General features: G+C 41.7%; 1 protein-coding gene across 1 annotated transcript in view; it reads left to right on the top strand.

The window, feature by feature from the left end:
- STYXL1 (serine/threonine/tyrosine interacting like 1) overlaps window positions 1-16,466 on the top strand; it is a 56,118-nt gene that overhangs the window by 39,374 nt on the left and 278 nt on the right. Inside the window, exons 7-8 of the mRNA XM_019717673.3 lie at window positions 7,667-7,764; window positions 9,366-9,478. Of these exons, the coding sequence (XP_019573232.2) occupies window positions 7,667-7,764; window positions 9,366-9,478 (211 nt within the window). The remainder of the gene's footprint in view (window positions 1-7,666; window positions 7,765-9,365; window positions 9,479-16,466) is intronic.

The following is a 16,466-nucleotide window of genomic DNA, read 5'->3' on the forward strand; positions in this document are numbered from 1 at the left end:
GATAAATTGGACTTCATAGCAAAGAATACTACCAGTGATAAAAAGGGTCATTTCATTATAGGAAAGTGGTCTATTAACCTAGGTTCTAAATTTTAGAGGACGTAATAGTCTTAAATGTGTATGCAGCTAATAAAGAAGCTTAAAATACATAAAGTGAAAACTGATGGAGAAATAGAGAAACCCATAATTATAATCAGAGATTTCTACATCTCTCTCAATAGAAAGAAAATTGGTTATGATTTCAAAGACTGAAAGAACATTATCATCCAATTTTACCTATTTGACATTTATAAGACACTCTACCAGGTAACAGTAATGTTTTTCTAGTCCTTGAATGTGTTCTACAATAAATATTCTTTTTGAGAGAACCTGAGAGTTTTGTCAAGATAGACTATTCTGGGCATTAAAACAAGTATCAGTGTACCTAAAAGGATTTAAGTTATAAAAATTATGTTCTCTGACTATAATGGAATTAAATTAAAAACCAATGCAAGATATCTGGGGAAAATCTCAAATGTTTGGAAACTAAATAATATACTTCTAAGTAGCTTATGGGTCAAAAAGAACTCAAAAGGGAAATTAGACAGTTTTTTGAACAGAATGAAAATAAAAACACCATATATCAAAATTTATGGATGCAGCTAAAGCAGTGCATAGAGGGAAATTTATAGCTTAAATAGCTATGTTAGAAAAGAGAAAGAGTGTCAAGTCAACTCAAATACCTATACTTCCACCTTAAAAAATTAGAAAAAGTAAGCAGAAAGAAGGAAATGATAAAGATATGTATAGAAAGAAATGAAATAGAAAACAAAACAATTGAGAAAATCAGTGAAACCAAAAGCTGGTTTTCTGAAAAGATCAATAAAATTGACAAACTTCTAGCAAACTGATCAGAAGAAGTAGAAGACAAAAATGACCAATATTTGATATAATAGAAGGAACATTATCATTATAGATCCTATGGATATTAAAAGACATTCTCTGGGCATTTATCCCACATAAGTGAAAACTTATATTCACACAAAAACCTGTACACAAATGATTGTAGCAGCTGTTCAAACGGTAAATGGTTAGACAAACTGTGGTGTATACGTACCATGGAACGCTACTCAACAATAAAAGGAATGAACTATTGGTACATGCAACATCTTGGATAAATCTCCAGGAAATTATTACTGAGCAGAAAAAAAAAAGGCCAATTCCAAAAGGTTACATACTATAATGATTTCATTTATATAGCATTTTTAATGTGACAAAATTTTAGAAATAGAGGACAGATTGGTGATTATTAAGAGTTAGGGAAGGGGGTCAAGGGAGGGAGATATGGTTACAAAAGGGGAACATAAGATCCTTCGTTTTAGAACTATTCAGTATCTTGACTGGAGGTGAATATATGAACCTACACAGGTGATAAATTTGTATAAAATTCACACACACACATACACACACACACACACGGAAAACTGGGGAAATCTAAATAATAGTGACAGATTGTATCAGTGTCAATACCCTGGTTGTGCCTTTATCCTATAATTTTGCAAATGTCACCATTGGGTAAACTGGGGAAAGTGTACAAGAGGTCTCTCTGTATTATTTCTTATAATTTCATGTGACTCTACAATGATATCAATAAAATTTTAATAAAAAATAAAAATAATTAGGAAATATTTTGAGCAACTTTATATGCCAATAATTTTGAAATTTAGATTAAATGAACAAATTCCTTGAAAGACTCAAGCTACCAAAGCTCACTTAAGAAATAGATAATAGAATAGCCTCATATTAATGAATTGAATTCATAGTTAAATAATTTCTCACAAAGAAAACTCTAGGCCCATATGACTTATCTGGTGAATTCTGCCCAACATTTAAGGAAGAAATAGTACCTATTATTCTTTCAGAAAATAAAAGAGGAGGGAATCCTTGCCAATTCATTATGAGACCATCATTACTCTGATACGTAAACTTGACAAAGACTTTACAAGAAAGGAAAACCACAGACCAATATCATCATGAACAAAAATTCTTAACAAAATTTTAGCAAATTGGATCAAAAAATATATATATAAAGGGTAATATTACATGAATAAATGTATTTATTCCAGGAAGACAAGGTTGGTTTAACATTAGAAAATCAATGTAATTCACCATATTAATAGACTAGAAGAGAAAAATTGTCTTCAGAATAAATTTTTTAAAAAATGGTACCCTGCAGCTGATGAATCTGTATTTTTAAAAAAGCTTATATTTACATTTATAAAAATTGACAATATGATGGTCCATAAAGCAAGACTCAATGAATTTCAGGAGATTAAAGTCATATACATTTGGCTTTTAACCACTGTGAAATTAATGTAGAAAGCATTAATTTAAAAAAAAATTATAATATTTAAAATAATATAACTAGAAAATTCCTAGAAATATAGAAATAAATTTCTAAATAGCCCATGGATCAAAGAAGAACTCACAATGGAAATTTTGAAATATTTTCCACTACCTGATAATGAAAATATATCAGAACTTGTGGAATGTAGCCTAGCTGTGTTTAGAGGGGAATTTATAGCCTTTAATGCATTTAGATAAGAAAAGAAAGGCTAAAAACCAACTAGTTAAGCATTCATCTCAAGAAATTGCCAAAGGAACAGCAAAAACTAAACCCAAATAAAGAAGAACGAAGGCGGGGTTGGCCTGGTGGCTCAGGAGGTTGGAACACCGTGCTTCTAATGCCGAGGTTGCTGGGGAGGCAGAAAAAGCGGGAAAAAGAAAAGAAGGAAGGAATAATAAATGCAGATTACTGAACTGGAAACAAAATAGAAAGGGTCAAAAAAGTCAAAATGCTTTTAAAAAATATATTTGATAAAAAAAAGAGAAGGCACAAATAATCATTTATAAAAGGGGATTGTACATACCCTACAGGTATTAAAAAGGTCTTAAGAGGGTATTATGAAAACTTTATTGTAATAAATATGAACATTTAGATGAAATGAACATATTTTAAAAATACAATCTATCAAAACTGACATCAGACAAAATAGAAAACTTGATTCAATAACTAATAAGCAAATTTCTCATAGAGAAAACTCCAGATTTAGATAGCTTCAGTGATGAATTTTACCTAATATCTAAGGAGGAAATAAAGCCAATATTAAATTTTTTTAAAAAAATAAAGAAGCTAGAGGGGCGGGGGGGTGGGGATAAGGGGAAGGTGAGAGTTTTAGAAAATAGTCGGTAACCACAAGATGGTCATGGGGTTTTGAAAATTAATTTGGGGAACGTACAGAGGGATAGTGGACGGGGGGAGGGGGGTTCACACAGTGTGAGGGATATAAATGATAAACGTCTAAGTTTTGCTTTGTCTTGTGCACCTGAAACTAATAAAATAAAAAGAAAGAAAGAAAGAAAGAAAGAAAGAAAGAAAGAAAGAAAGAAAGAAAGAAAGAAAGAGAAAGAAAGAGGAGCAATTTTCAACTTGTTTTATAAGACCAGTGTAACTCTGATTTCATAACCTGACAAGGACATTATAATACAGGTAACTTATACACTAATTTTCTTCACGAACATAGATGTAAAAATCCTAAACAAAATATGAGCACATTGAATACAGAGATATATGAAAAAGATAACACATGATGACTAAATTTGGTTTATTCCAAGGTTATAAGGTTGTTTTAGAATCTGAAAAATCAACCCATGTAATTTACCATATCAATAACGTAGAGGAAAACTCAGGATTATCTCAACAGATGCAGTGAAAGCATTTGGTAATATTCACTATACATTCATGATTAACAACAAAAAGCCTCTTAGCAAACTGGGAATAGAAGAGAACTTCTTTGATCTTAAAAAAAAAACCCTACAAAAATCTCTGCTGCAAATATCACACTTAATGGTGAAGTGGTGAAAGTTTTCCCTCTGAGTCTGGGAACAAGACAAAGGGTCACCACTCCTATGTAGCATTGCACTGGAGGTCCTAGTTGGTGAAATACAGCAAGAAAAAGAAATAAAATAGGAATCAAAAGGGAAAAAACCTTTCATGATTCCCAGACAACATAATTGTATGCACAGAAAAGTCATATAACAACCTACAGATAAATTATTTATTAGACTTAAATAAGATTGCTGGGTATAAGATCAGTATACAAATATGAATTGTTTTTCTGCATACAAATAAAAAACAGAAACTGAAATTTTAAAAGCATGTGATTTACAATAGCACAAAAATATTAAATGCCTAGGATTATAACTCATGAAGGATGTGTAAGATCTTTACACATAAAATATACAGCGTTACTGTGACTTGTTAAAGATGACCTGAATAAACAGAGGACATACTGTGGTCATGGGTTAGAAGAATGAATTTTGTAAAGATGTTGATTCTTGCTCAGTTGATCTATAGATTCAGTGTAATGCCAATAAAATGCCAATAGGTGTGTAAAACTTGATACAGTAATTATAAAATTTATATGGAAATACAAAGGGCAAAAATAGGTGAATATTAAAGAAAAAGTGGGAAAACTTGCTTGATTAGATACTGAGACTTAAAAACCACAGCAAGTAAGGATTAGTTTTTTTCCATATTTTATTTTATTATTTTTCCATTACAGTTGACATTCAATATTATTTTATATTATTTTCAGGTATATAGCATAGTGGTTAGACATGTATCAGCAAGGATTGTGATATTGGTACAGCCTAGAAGAATAAGCCAGTAGAACAGAACAGAGTGCAAGCACAGACCCATGCATATATAGACACTTGAATTTCTCCCCCCTTCTTCTGCCTCCCATCCCACCCCCCCACCCCCACCCCGCTGGTTCAAGCCTTGTTTCTCAGTCTAGTTGTGTAGGACACAGCTCCCTGGCCCATGCTGGTATTATGAGCCTTGTGCTCCCCCCCAGCTGAGGCAGTCGGTCCCCAGCCAGTGGTCGGTTGGTCACTCACGGCACCTCTCGCCGGCTGCGGGCTGCTCACCGCAGCTCACAGCAGCCCAGCTCCAGGGAGAGATGTTGTTCACAATCTTAGCTGTAGAGGGTGCAGCTCACTGGCCCATGTGGGAATCGAACCGGCAACCTCAGCATTAGGAGCACAGCGCTCCAACCACCTAAGCCACAGGGCCGGCCCGACACTTGAATTTTGACAAGGATTTTCTTCTGTATTTGCTTTTAAAAGTTTTATAGTTTTAACCTTCATGTGTTTTGATCCATTTTGAAATAATTTTTGTGTATGGTGTGAGATATGGAACAAAGGTCATTGTTTTGCATATGGAGATATGCAAAATCATTTGAAGAGATGATCCTTTTCTTGTTCAATTGCTTTGAGACCACATGTGTGTGGGATTATATCCGGATTCTTTACTCTTTTTTATTGATCTATGTTTTTCTTTATACCATTTCCATACTCTTGATTACTGTAGCTTTATAACCATATTGAAATCAGGTAGTGTTAGTCCTCTAATCTTGTTTTTCTTTTTCAAAGTTGTTTCCTTTGCATTTCCAAATACATTTTTTTTAAAAAACAGATTTTATTGGGGAAGGGGAACAGGACTTTATTGGGGAATAGTGTGTATTTCCAGGCCTTTTTTTTTTTTTTTTCCAAGTCAAGTTGTTGTCCTTTCAATCTTAGTTGTGGAGGGCACAGCTCAGCTCCAGGTCCAGTTGCCAGTTGCTAGTTGCAGGGGGCACAGCCCACCATCCCTTGCGGGAGTCAAACCGGCAACCTTGTGGTTGAGAGGACACGCTCCAACCAATTGAGCCATCCGGGAGCTCTGCGGCAGCTCAGCTCAAGGTGCCGTGTTCAATCTTAGTTGCAGGGGACGGAGCCCACCATCCCTTGTGGGACTCGAGGAGCTGAACCGGCAACCTTGTGGTTGAGAGCCCACTGGCCCATGTGGGAATTGAACCGGCAGCCTTTGGAGTTAGGAGCATGGAGCTCTAACCGCCTGAGCCACCGGGCCGGCCCCCCAAATACATTTTAGAATAAGCCCATCAGTTTCTGCAAAGAAGCTCACTGGAATTTTGATTGGGATTGAATTGACATCTTGACAATGTAAATCTCTTGATCCATGAGCATGGTCTATCTCTCCATTTACTTTGCTCTTTTACCTCTCTCAGCAATGTTTTATAGTTTTCAGTGTACATATCTTGCACATTTTGTCAGATTTCTTTCTAAGTATTTGATGTGTTTCTAAGGGATATTTAAAAATTTCAATTTCTGAGTGTTTGCTGCTAGTATCTAGAAATCCAATTGAATTTTATATATTAGCCTTCAATCATTAAACCTTCTCCATCCAGGCACCTCCTCCACTGTGAAGCTCTCCCCAGTTCCCTCGGCTTCTCCATGCCCCTCCTGTCTAGTATCATGTGCAGGTCTTTATCCCAACATCCAGCCAATTGAGTTGACACCATTTGTTTCATGTGTCTGCTTCCACCATCCGACTGGGAACTCCTTGAAGCTGGGAGGGGCCCTATTTGGTTCCTCTTGTGTCCACTAGGGTCTTCCCTCCCTAGGTTGGCACACAATAGGGACTGAGTGAGTGTCTGAGGAAAGACTGGATTGATGGGCATGGATGGCTGGATGGGGAAGGAAAGAGGAATGGATGGAGGCAAAAAGATAGATGGGTGGATGGATGGTGACTTGCGCTTTTATTTGTCACAAGAAGTACTCATGCAGAAACTAAACCAGTCTATTTTTGTTTCTGAATCTATTGAACTTTCTGCAGGCCACAGTGATCTGCATACTGCTGAATGTCATCAGTAGGTCATATTCTTCACAAATAACTTTTATTAAGTGCTTACTCCATGCCAGGCACTGGGCCAGGCTCCTTGCAGGAATGCTCTTATTAACCATCCCACACATCTCATCTCCTTCCTCTCTCGTTACTAGCCGTCTTGACCTCTCTTCATCAGTGATGCATTCTCTCCCTTCAGAGAAATGTTTAATACATTTGTACACTGCCGTTTTCTTCATGGCATTATCCCCATAAACTTGGACTAACATGACCCTGATTTCACTTCCACTCTTGCCAAGTTTAACAAGAAATTTAATGTTTGTTCATTGCTCTAATTCAAGCTCAGACATTCTCGCGATGGCACACAAAAACATGCAACAACAACAATGAACGCCACTCAGCAAGACATCGTCACACGTTGACATGAGCACAGCTGTGAGACACTAGTATACTGAGGTTATGAAACCTTACCAAGCTGTTTGTACAGTGCTGCCAATGTCAGTGCACGGTGGCAAGTTCATGAATTTAATTGTCATAACTCGTGAAACAGCACCCTTACCACTCTCCATCCTGCTTACCTTGCTTTCTCCATTTAACATAACAGACTCATTCTCCAAAGTCATGACATATTTCTTCCCATCCTCATTTTATTATCTACACCTTATTCTGGGAAAGTACCATGTTTCATTAATAATAATAATGTCACATTTATTGAGCACTTACTATGTGCCAAGCAGACATATAAATACATAGATTAACTGACTTAATCCATATCCTACCCCTATGAGGGAGGTGCTTTTTTTCTGAGGTTGGTTCCTTGCCCACGTCACCTGATGCTGACTCAGCATCCCTTCCCTGTGGTCCTGTTTCTGTGGATGAGGGACACTGCAGGGGTCTCTTTGTGAGTCTGCCCGATTGCCTATGCTTCTCTTCTGTTAGTTTCTTGGACGACGCAGACAAGCTCCTGCACATCCAGATAGAAGACTCCCTGGAAGCCAACATCGTCCCCTTTCTGCGCCACATTTGTCACTTCATTGGTAAGGAGCATTCTCTAACCAGGCAGCAACTGTCCTGTGCCCAGGGGGCAGAGGGACTGTGACACCTCGTCTGCTCACCTATTCCTGATGGCGACTCACAATGCTAGGAGAGAAGGGGCAGCGCGTGCCCAGCCCGGTGTGGACAACCTCCAGGACACGCCCATCTCTCAGGGGCCCTCAGTAACATGGGCAGCTACGCTTTTGCCTCGGGGGCAGTGGGGCCACAGCTCCAGACAGTGAACTGAGCGCACTGAGTCCTAGCCCTGGCTGGACCCCTAGGCCCTGGGCCTGGCCTCACTGCACCTGTTGCCCGTCGTGAAAGGAGGCTGTTGGCCCAGCTTGTGCATATGCTCATGGAGGCCTGCTCTGGGCTGTGCTCTGGTATCCTGGAGGTGAATCTCATTCTGTCCCTGCTCTTTTGTCTGGTCAGCTGGGGCAGGTGGAAGGAAGACTCCAGAGCCTCTGACGTCCCTGATTTTCAGTGTGTGTACCCTGTGGCCCTCTGTCCTCCCACCAAACACAGCAGTTCCCACCCGTTGCTTAACCTCATTGCAGCTGGATTTTTCAGTCATTCCCAGGGCTCAGCGTTGCCCAAGGAGAGCAAGGTCTCTGGAGTCAGCAAGGTTGAGTCAGGTCCAAGGCCTTACCCCAGGCCTGCCCACTTGGCACTCACACAGCCCCTAGTGCACAAGGGGCCAGAGAATGACATTTTGGCCCAAACATCTCTTACTTGCCCAGGATGCTGCAGCTATCACTTGACTATGAGCTGAGACTGAGACTTGCCATGTGTCCCACCATGAGATGACAGAGTCCATGGCACAAAGAGGCCCCTTTTCCAGCGCCCCCTCACTGGGTGACTCTGGGCCACTCCTGAACTGCTCAGTGTCTCATTTTCCTTATCCATGTACTGAAGCACTTGGCCTTAATCATCTCTGGTCCTGCTCCAGCATTGACAGTATGTGATTTTGCATTTGGAATATTTATCTTCAGTTCTTGGGGATTACCAGGCCAGCCTCGGGTGCCAGCTTAGCTTTCCTTCGCACTCCTCACTAGGCGAGACTCACAGCCTCGGGTATTTTTAGGTATGATTACAGCTCACATATCTGTACTAGACACTGGGCTAAGCACAACACAAAACCTAGGAGGTAGGTAGTATACTCTTATCCCATTTTCCAGACGAGGAAACTGTGGCTTAGAGTAACGTGCCCAAACCGCACAAGCATTGACTGGCTGAGCCAGGATTCATACCCAGGCTTCACTGCCTTTGTCAGTTCCCAAGTGCCCTTGAGGTGTGATCCTCTCATCCCCACCTGGGGAGGCCAACTGGTAGAAGACCTTCCTGGTCTGGAAGCCTGGAGAGCCAAGAAAAGGCCTTTACATGATAATGCTGACAGCCCAGGTATGATTCTCTTGAACTGCCAATTAGGTCTGAGGATCCTGTTTGCCAGGCGATGAAATAGTGTCCTAGAGATGTCATGTGACTTGCCTAGGACATGGAATGCTGGTTCTGAACCCACTCTTGAACCTAGTGATCTTACAGTAACTCAGGTCCACAGGGAAAGGAGCCACACGTGACCCCCCACCCTTCCTTCCTCTTGCAGGGATCCACCTCCAGCTTGACTCTGTCATCCTGGTCTTTTCCACCCTGGGCATCAGTCGCAGCTGTGCGGCCATCTTGGCCTACCTCATGCACCAGAATGAGCAGAGCTTGAAGGTATGCATTCCCTGGTCCAGGCTCGGACCAAAGCCTCCTCCAGGAGGTGGGGTCCGAGCTGCACCTGGGAGGGACAGGATCCCATACTGCCTTGGGGCCCTAATTTGGGGATGAGAAGGGGGAGGGTCAGGGAGAGGCGCTCCATGCCTAGGGCTTTACTCGGCACAGCAGTAAGGTCCTAACGGTCAGGGCTGGAGGCCTGAGGCTGGGTATGGTGCAGGCCCGGGCACAGGCTGGGCAAGGCTGCAGATGGTAGCACCTTCTGTGAGTCCCCACTACCATCAGTCTATTCACCAGTGTCTGTTCATGGTTCTCCAAGGGAGGTATATCCTAGCTGCTGCTTGGAGTTACAGAATTGCCGTGCTGGCAGGGCTTCAGCAGGCACCCACTCCAACAATTCCTATACACTTGAGGGGAGCAGGGCCCAGAGAGGAGAAGGAAGCAGGGACCCATCATAGCAAACCCTGTGGAAACTCAGGGCTCCTGACTCCCAGGGCAGGGTTTCCCCACTGCCATTGCACCAGATGGCAGGCCTACACTGAGGAGAGGGGATGGGGGAGCCTTGCCTGGCACAGCTTGTGCATGATTTCAGAGGGCTGGGTAGGACCTAAAGAAGCCCTGCATTTGTCTATGAGTGTGCTAGGAAGAAGGGGAGGGGCCAAGGATAACCATGGTCAGGGCCCATTGCCAGTGGTTTTGGATATTGACCCAGTGTGCTCTATGGGGGTGAAATTGCAGGCTGAAAAGAGTCTTGGATATCCAGTAATTCCATTTCTGGGTATATACCCAAAAGAAGTGAAAGCAGGGACTTAAAGAGATATCTGTACACCCATGTTCATTAACAGCATTATTCACAATAGCCAAGAAGTAGAAGTAACCCAAGTGTCCACTGACAGATGAATGGATAAACAAAATGTGGTATGAACCTACGATGTAGTATTATTCCGCCTTAAAAAGGAATGAAATCCTGTCGCATGCTATAATGTGGATGAACCTTGAGGACGTTACGCTAAGTGAAATAAGCCAGACACACAAGGACAGATACTGTATGATTCCACTTATATGAGGTACCTGGAGTAGTCATTCAGAGAGAGAGAAAGTAGAATGGGGGTTGCCAGAGGCTGAGGGGGAGAGAGAAATGGGGAGTTGTTTAATGAATACAGAGTTTTAGTTTGGGAAGAAGAAACTGTTCTGGAGATGGATGATGGTTGCACAATGCAGTGAATGTACTCAACACCATTGAGCTGTGTCTAAAAATGGTTAAAATGGTCAGTTTTATGTTATGTGTATTTTAGCACAATTAAAAAAAGAAGAGTCTGGAGAGAGAGGCCCAGATGTGTGCTCTCGCACCCCACCTACAGTGAAGGTGAATCGTTAGGGCCCTCCCACTGGGTCACTGCCCTCTGTGGAGGGGTGACGATACTGATAAATCTGGGAGGCAGACTGTGCCATGCTCCTGTAGAGATGCCTCTCCAGCTGCCTTCCCAGGAATGGGCTCTATCCTCAGAGGGGCCTCTTCTTCGCTGCCTTTCTGAGCTGGTATGAGAAGGTGGGGAGCTGGCAGAAAGCAGGCTGAGCCCATCCGCCTGCAGGGAGTCGGGGTGCCAGGACATGCACTCCCCTGGAGTTTGAATGGGGCCGGGCTGTGAATGTCACCAAGCCTGGCCCTGCTGTGGTCCCTGGTGTCCTCATTGCTCACAGGGTGGCGTGAGCACAAGAAGGTCTTTGGAGCCCTCCAGCTCTGACACTTAGTGATGTGTCCTCGCCCTGACAAGCAAACCACAGTCCTCTCTCTGGCCACATCCAAAGCAAGAGTCACAGAGTCACAGCCACTTCCAGAGTGGGCTGGGTGAGAGCAGAGAGAGGAGTCTCCTCCACCCACTCAGTTCCTCTAAGTAGCAAGGGCCAGGTCCCCATGGCGATGGGGCATGTGCAGGCCCACACACAGATATCCACTGGCTCCTGCACGGAGGTGCACAGCTCCGGCAGCGAGGGTCAGGGACACCTGGGCATGGTCATCCTGGTCAGTGGGTCGCCAGGCACTTGGCCCCCTGAGGTCAAGGTCAGTCCCACTCTCAGGAGAACCTTGGCACTTCCTTCCTGGACTAGCAATCATCCTCTCATCTGCAGAGAAGTCCTGTTGTTTGCGATGCCATCTAGATAACTCTTGGCCAAAACAGCTGCGCAGCTCGTGGAGCTGCGGGAGGAGGCACTGCCGCTGTGACCTTGCTGGGTCCTCTCCAGACCGACTGAGTCCTGTGTGGTGTCAGCTTTTCCTGCTGCCTGGATAGCAAGGACCCTGGATTGCCCTGGGCTCAGCTCTGCTGCTGCCTGGGGTCCAGAGAGACAGGTCTGCCTCCCATTGTCTGAGTGGTCCTGGGGGGGATAGGTCCTCCTTGGTGCACTAGGGAAGCTGTCCCCTGGGTGTTGTCAGCTCAGCTGTGATAGAGCCCACAGGACTGGAAAGAAGAATGTGGGCCACTCTCAACATACTGCTTCCTGGGCCTTATGGTCCCCGCTCAGCAACTCTGGGTACCAAGGGTGAGGAGGAGCAGTAAGCTGGGAAGAATCTGGCATCCAGTCACCCCTGCCTGTCCTGGGCATCAAAGCACAGACACAGGTTGTGTAGGATCCCGGAGCCAGCAAGACCTTAATAAGTCAATGTCATTGCCTTTCAACTGCTGGGAGTAGCTTTGTCCCTTAAAGATCATCAGAGAAAAACAAAAAGCCGACTCCTGAGGCATAATAATAGCTGACATTGGCAGAGTGCTTCCTGCTTTATGTGTAATGGAAACACTATGACCCCATGGCCTGTTGTTATCCCCATTTTGTAGGAGGCATATGAGGCTGGCTAACTTGCCTGAGGACCCACAGCTGTAAATGGCAGAGCTGGAATTCAAAGCCAGATGACCCAGCTGGAGAATCTGGGCTTTTCACAGGGCCCTAAAGTGGCAGGGAAAGCACTGGCCTGGCCTCTGAAAAGTGGGGCCATGGCTGGGTGCTGCTCCTCACCAAGAGTGACCTCGGCACGTCCCCTCCCCTTTCTGTTCCCTGGTAGACAGCATAAGGGCCATCCTTCCTGACTGCTGTATGTGTGGTGAGTCCCAGCAGACACTTTGTGGGCTGGAAATGGGGTGTGTGGTTGGGTATGTGGGGCTATAGTTATGCTTGGTCTCGAGAACCTATTCTGACCTGGCCGGACTTAGTAAACCTTACGACTGCACAGCTCTGCCCTGGCATCACTGTGTTTTGTTTCTTTAAAAATTGTGGCAAAACACATTAACATAAAATATATTGTCTTTACCATTTTTAGGTGTACAGTTCAGTAGTGTTAAGTACATTCATGTTGTTCCACCAATCTCCAGACCTTTTTTCATCTTCCCAAACTGAAACTCAATACCCATTAAACGATAACTCCCCCGTGTTGCACTCAGCCCCAGCGCCCAGCCCCGGCACCCACCATTCCACCTTGTCTCCATGAGTTTGACTATTCTAGGTACCTCATATAAATGGAATCATACAGTATTTGTCCTTTTTTGACTGGCTTATTTCACTGAGCATAATTTCCTCAGGATTCATCCCAGGTTGTATGTAGCACGTGTCAGAATTTCCTTTTTTAAGACTGAATTCACCAATGAACCTATCTGGGCCTGGTGCTTTCTGTTTTGGAAGATTTTTTATTGATTTAATTTGTTTAATAGATATCAACCTATTCAGATTGTGTGATCTTGCATGAGTTTTGGGAAATAGTGTCTTTCAAGGAACTGGTCCATTTCATCTAGACTATATGTGGGCATAGAGTTGTTCATTGTATCCCTTTATTATCATTTTAATGTCCATGGGGTCTACGGTGATGTCCCCTTTTTCATTTCTAATATTAGTGATTTGGATTTTCTCTCTTCTCAGTTAGCCTGGCTAGAGGCTTACTGATTTTATTAATCTTTTTCAAAGGACCAGCTTTTGGTTTCATTGATTTTCTCTACTGATTTCCTGTTTTCAATTTCATGATTCCTGCTCTCATTTGTATTGTTTCTTTTTATTTTCTGCTTACTTTGTATTTAATTTACTCTTTTATTTTTAGTTTACTAAGAAGGAGGAAGCTTAGATGACTGATTTAGTTGAACATTCAACTTGGTGAATGTTCCATGTGAGCTTAAGAAGAATGTGTGTTCTGCTGTTGTTGGGTGAAGTGTTCTATTATGTCAGTTAGATCCAGTTCATTGATGGTATTGTTGTGTCCAACTATGTCCTTACTTATTTTCTGCCTGCTGGATCTGTCCATGAAGTCTCCCACTGCAATAGTGGATTCATCTATCTTTCCCTGTATCTCTATAAGTTTTTGCCTCACACATGAGTATATTGATGCTCTGCTAGATGCATACCATTGCAGGTATAAGCCACATTTTATTTATCCATTCATTGTTGATAGACACTTGGGTTAGTCCACCTTTTGTCTCCACCTTTTGTTTATTGCGAATAATACAATTCCATTGTATGTACAGTTGACCCTTGAACAACACGGATTTGAACCCCATGCATAAGTGGACCTGTGCAGTTCAAACCTGTGTTGTGCAAGTGTCAAGTGTAATTTTGACCTGTGGTTGGGAATCAATTTATGCGGAGGGTTGACTTAAGTTATATGTGAATTTTCAACTGCATGTGGGTTGGAGCCCCTAACCCTTGCATTGTTAAATGGTCAACTGTATATATGACATTTTGTTTACCACTCATCTGTTGATGCACTCTTGGGTTGCTTCCACCTTTGGCTACTGTGAATAATGCTGGTATGAACATGCAAATATCTCTTTGAGATCTTGCTCTCAATTCTTTTGGTTATATACCCAGAAGGAGAATTGCTGGGTCATATAGTAATTCTATTTTTAATTTTTGAGGAATCTTCATATTGTTTCCTACAGTGGCTGTACCATCTTATATTCTACCAACAGTACATAAGGGTTCTGATTTCTCCACATCCTCACCAACGCTTGTTTTCTGTTTTTATTTTATTTTATATATATAGTAGTTATCTTAGTGGGTGTGAGATGATATCTCACTGTTGTTTTGATTTGCATTTTCCTAATGATTAGTGATATTGGTCATCTTCCCGTGTGCTTATTGGCCATTTGTATATCTTTGAGGAAATGCATATTCAAGTCCTTTGCCCATTTTTTAACTGGGTTGTTTTTGTTGTTGTTGAGCTTCAGGAGTTCCTTATATTCTTCATAGTAACATCTGGATATATATCTGGATATAAAGCAGATGTATAACTTGCAAATGTTTTCTCCCATTCTGTAGCTTGCCTTTTCACTCTGTTGATGGTGTCTTTTGATCCACAAAAGTTTTAAATTTTGATGTAGTCCAATTTATCTATTTTTTTTATCACCTGTGCTTTTAGTGTCATATCTAAGAGATAATTACCAAATTCAATGTCATGAAGCTTTTCCTTCTATATGTTTTCTTCTAAGGGTTTCATACTTTTAGCTCTTTTATTTAGGTCTTCAGTCATTTTGAGTTAATATTTGTACATAGTGTAATGTAAGGTTCCAACTTCATTCTTTTCCATGTGGATATCCAGTATTCGCAACACCTTTTGTTGAAATGGCTGTCCTTTCGCTGTTAAATGGTTTTGGCATCCTCACTGAAATCATTTGACCATATATGTGAAGGTTTATTTCTGGACTGTCTGTTCTATTCCATTGGTCTGTTTTTATGACAGGACCACACTGTTTTGATTATCATAGTTTTATAACTTTGAAGGTTTGAAATCAAGAAGTATGAGGCCTCCAACTTTGTTTTTCTTTTTTCATGATTGTTTTGTCTATTCGGAGGTCTTTTGAGATTTCATATGAATTATAGGATATATTTTTCTATTTCTGCAAAAAATGCTGTTGGGGTTTTGATAGAGATTGCATTAAATCTATAGATTGTTTTGGGTAGTATTAACAACATTAAGTCTTCTAATCCATGTAAATGGGATGTCTTCATTTATGTCTTTTTTAATTTCTTTCAGCAACATTTTGTAGTTTGGGGGGGGGTACAAGTTTTCCATCTCTTTGTTTAAGTTTATTCCTAAGTATTTTATTCTTTTTGATGCTATTGTAAATGGAATTGTTTTTTTAATTTCCTTTTCAGATTGTTCATTGTTAGCATATTAGTATATTGCTAAATTCATTTATTAGCTCTAACAGTATTTATAGTGTAATCTTTAAGGTTTTCTACATATAAGAACATGTCATCTGCAAAAAAATCCCGATAATTTTACTTCTTCCTGTCCAATTTGGATGCCTTTTATTTATTTTTGCTTTTTGTTTTCCCAATTGCTCTGGCTAGGACTTCCAGCACAATGTTAAATGGAAGTGGTGAAAGCGGGCATCCTTGCCTTATTCCTGATCCAAGAAAGGAAAAGCTTTCAGACTTTTACCATTGAGTATGATATAAGCTGTGGGCTTTTCATATGTGATCTTCATTATTTTGAGGTAGTTTCCTTCTATTCCTAGTTTGTTGAGGCACTACTTTTGCCTTTTTCTTTTTTCTTCTGTCCTCGATCCACCTGAGACTAGCTTGTCACCTTCCTGCATTTTAGGGTGGATGCCTGAAAGAAGGCAGTTTCGATCTTCCGTCTTCAGAGAATTTGTCCAGTTTTCTTCCCCTTTCCATTAATGTATCTACTTACAACACAAACCTTTGTTGAGGCAGCACCATGTGCCAGTCATGGGCATGGTGCTTTCCTGCCCACGGGAAGTTTCACATATGTTGTCTCAACCTTCACAGAAGCTATCTGAAATGAGAATGGTTACGGTCTCCATATTAAGAAGCAGAGGTGCAGAGGGGCTTTAAGGCAGAGCCAGCTCCTGTGATTCCTTTACCCTAATGTATTAACCCGTGCTTTTTCTGTGTCTGGCCCTTAAGCCATGTTGCTGGCCCCTGAGCAAATGCCTCCCTTCCCTCCTGAGCTGGCTCTGATCTAAGAGGAAAGGGCCCAGGTCCA

The sequence above is a fragment of the Rhinolophus sinicus genome, chromosome 3, assembly GCF_057876585.1.
Source record: "Rhinolophus sinicus isolate RSI-liver-muscle chromosome 3, RSI-T2T, whole genome shotgun sequence".
Classification (NCBI taxonomy): Eukaryota; Metazoa; Chordata; class Mammalia; order Chiroptera; family Rhinolophidae; genus Rhinolophus; species Rhinolophus sinicus.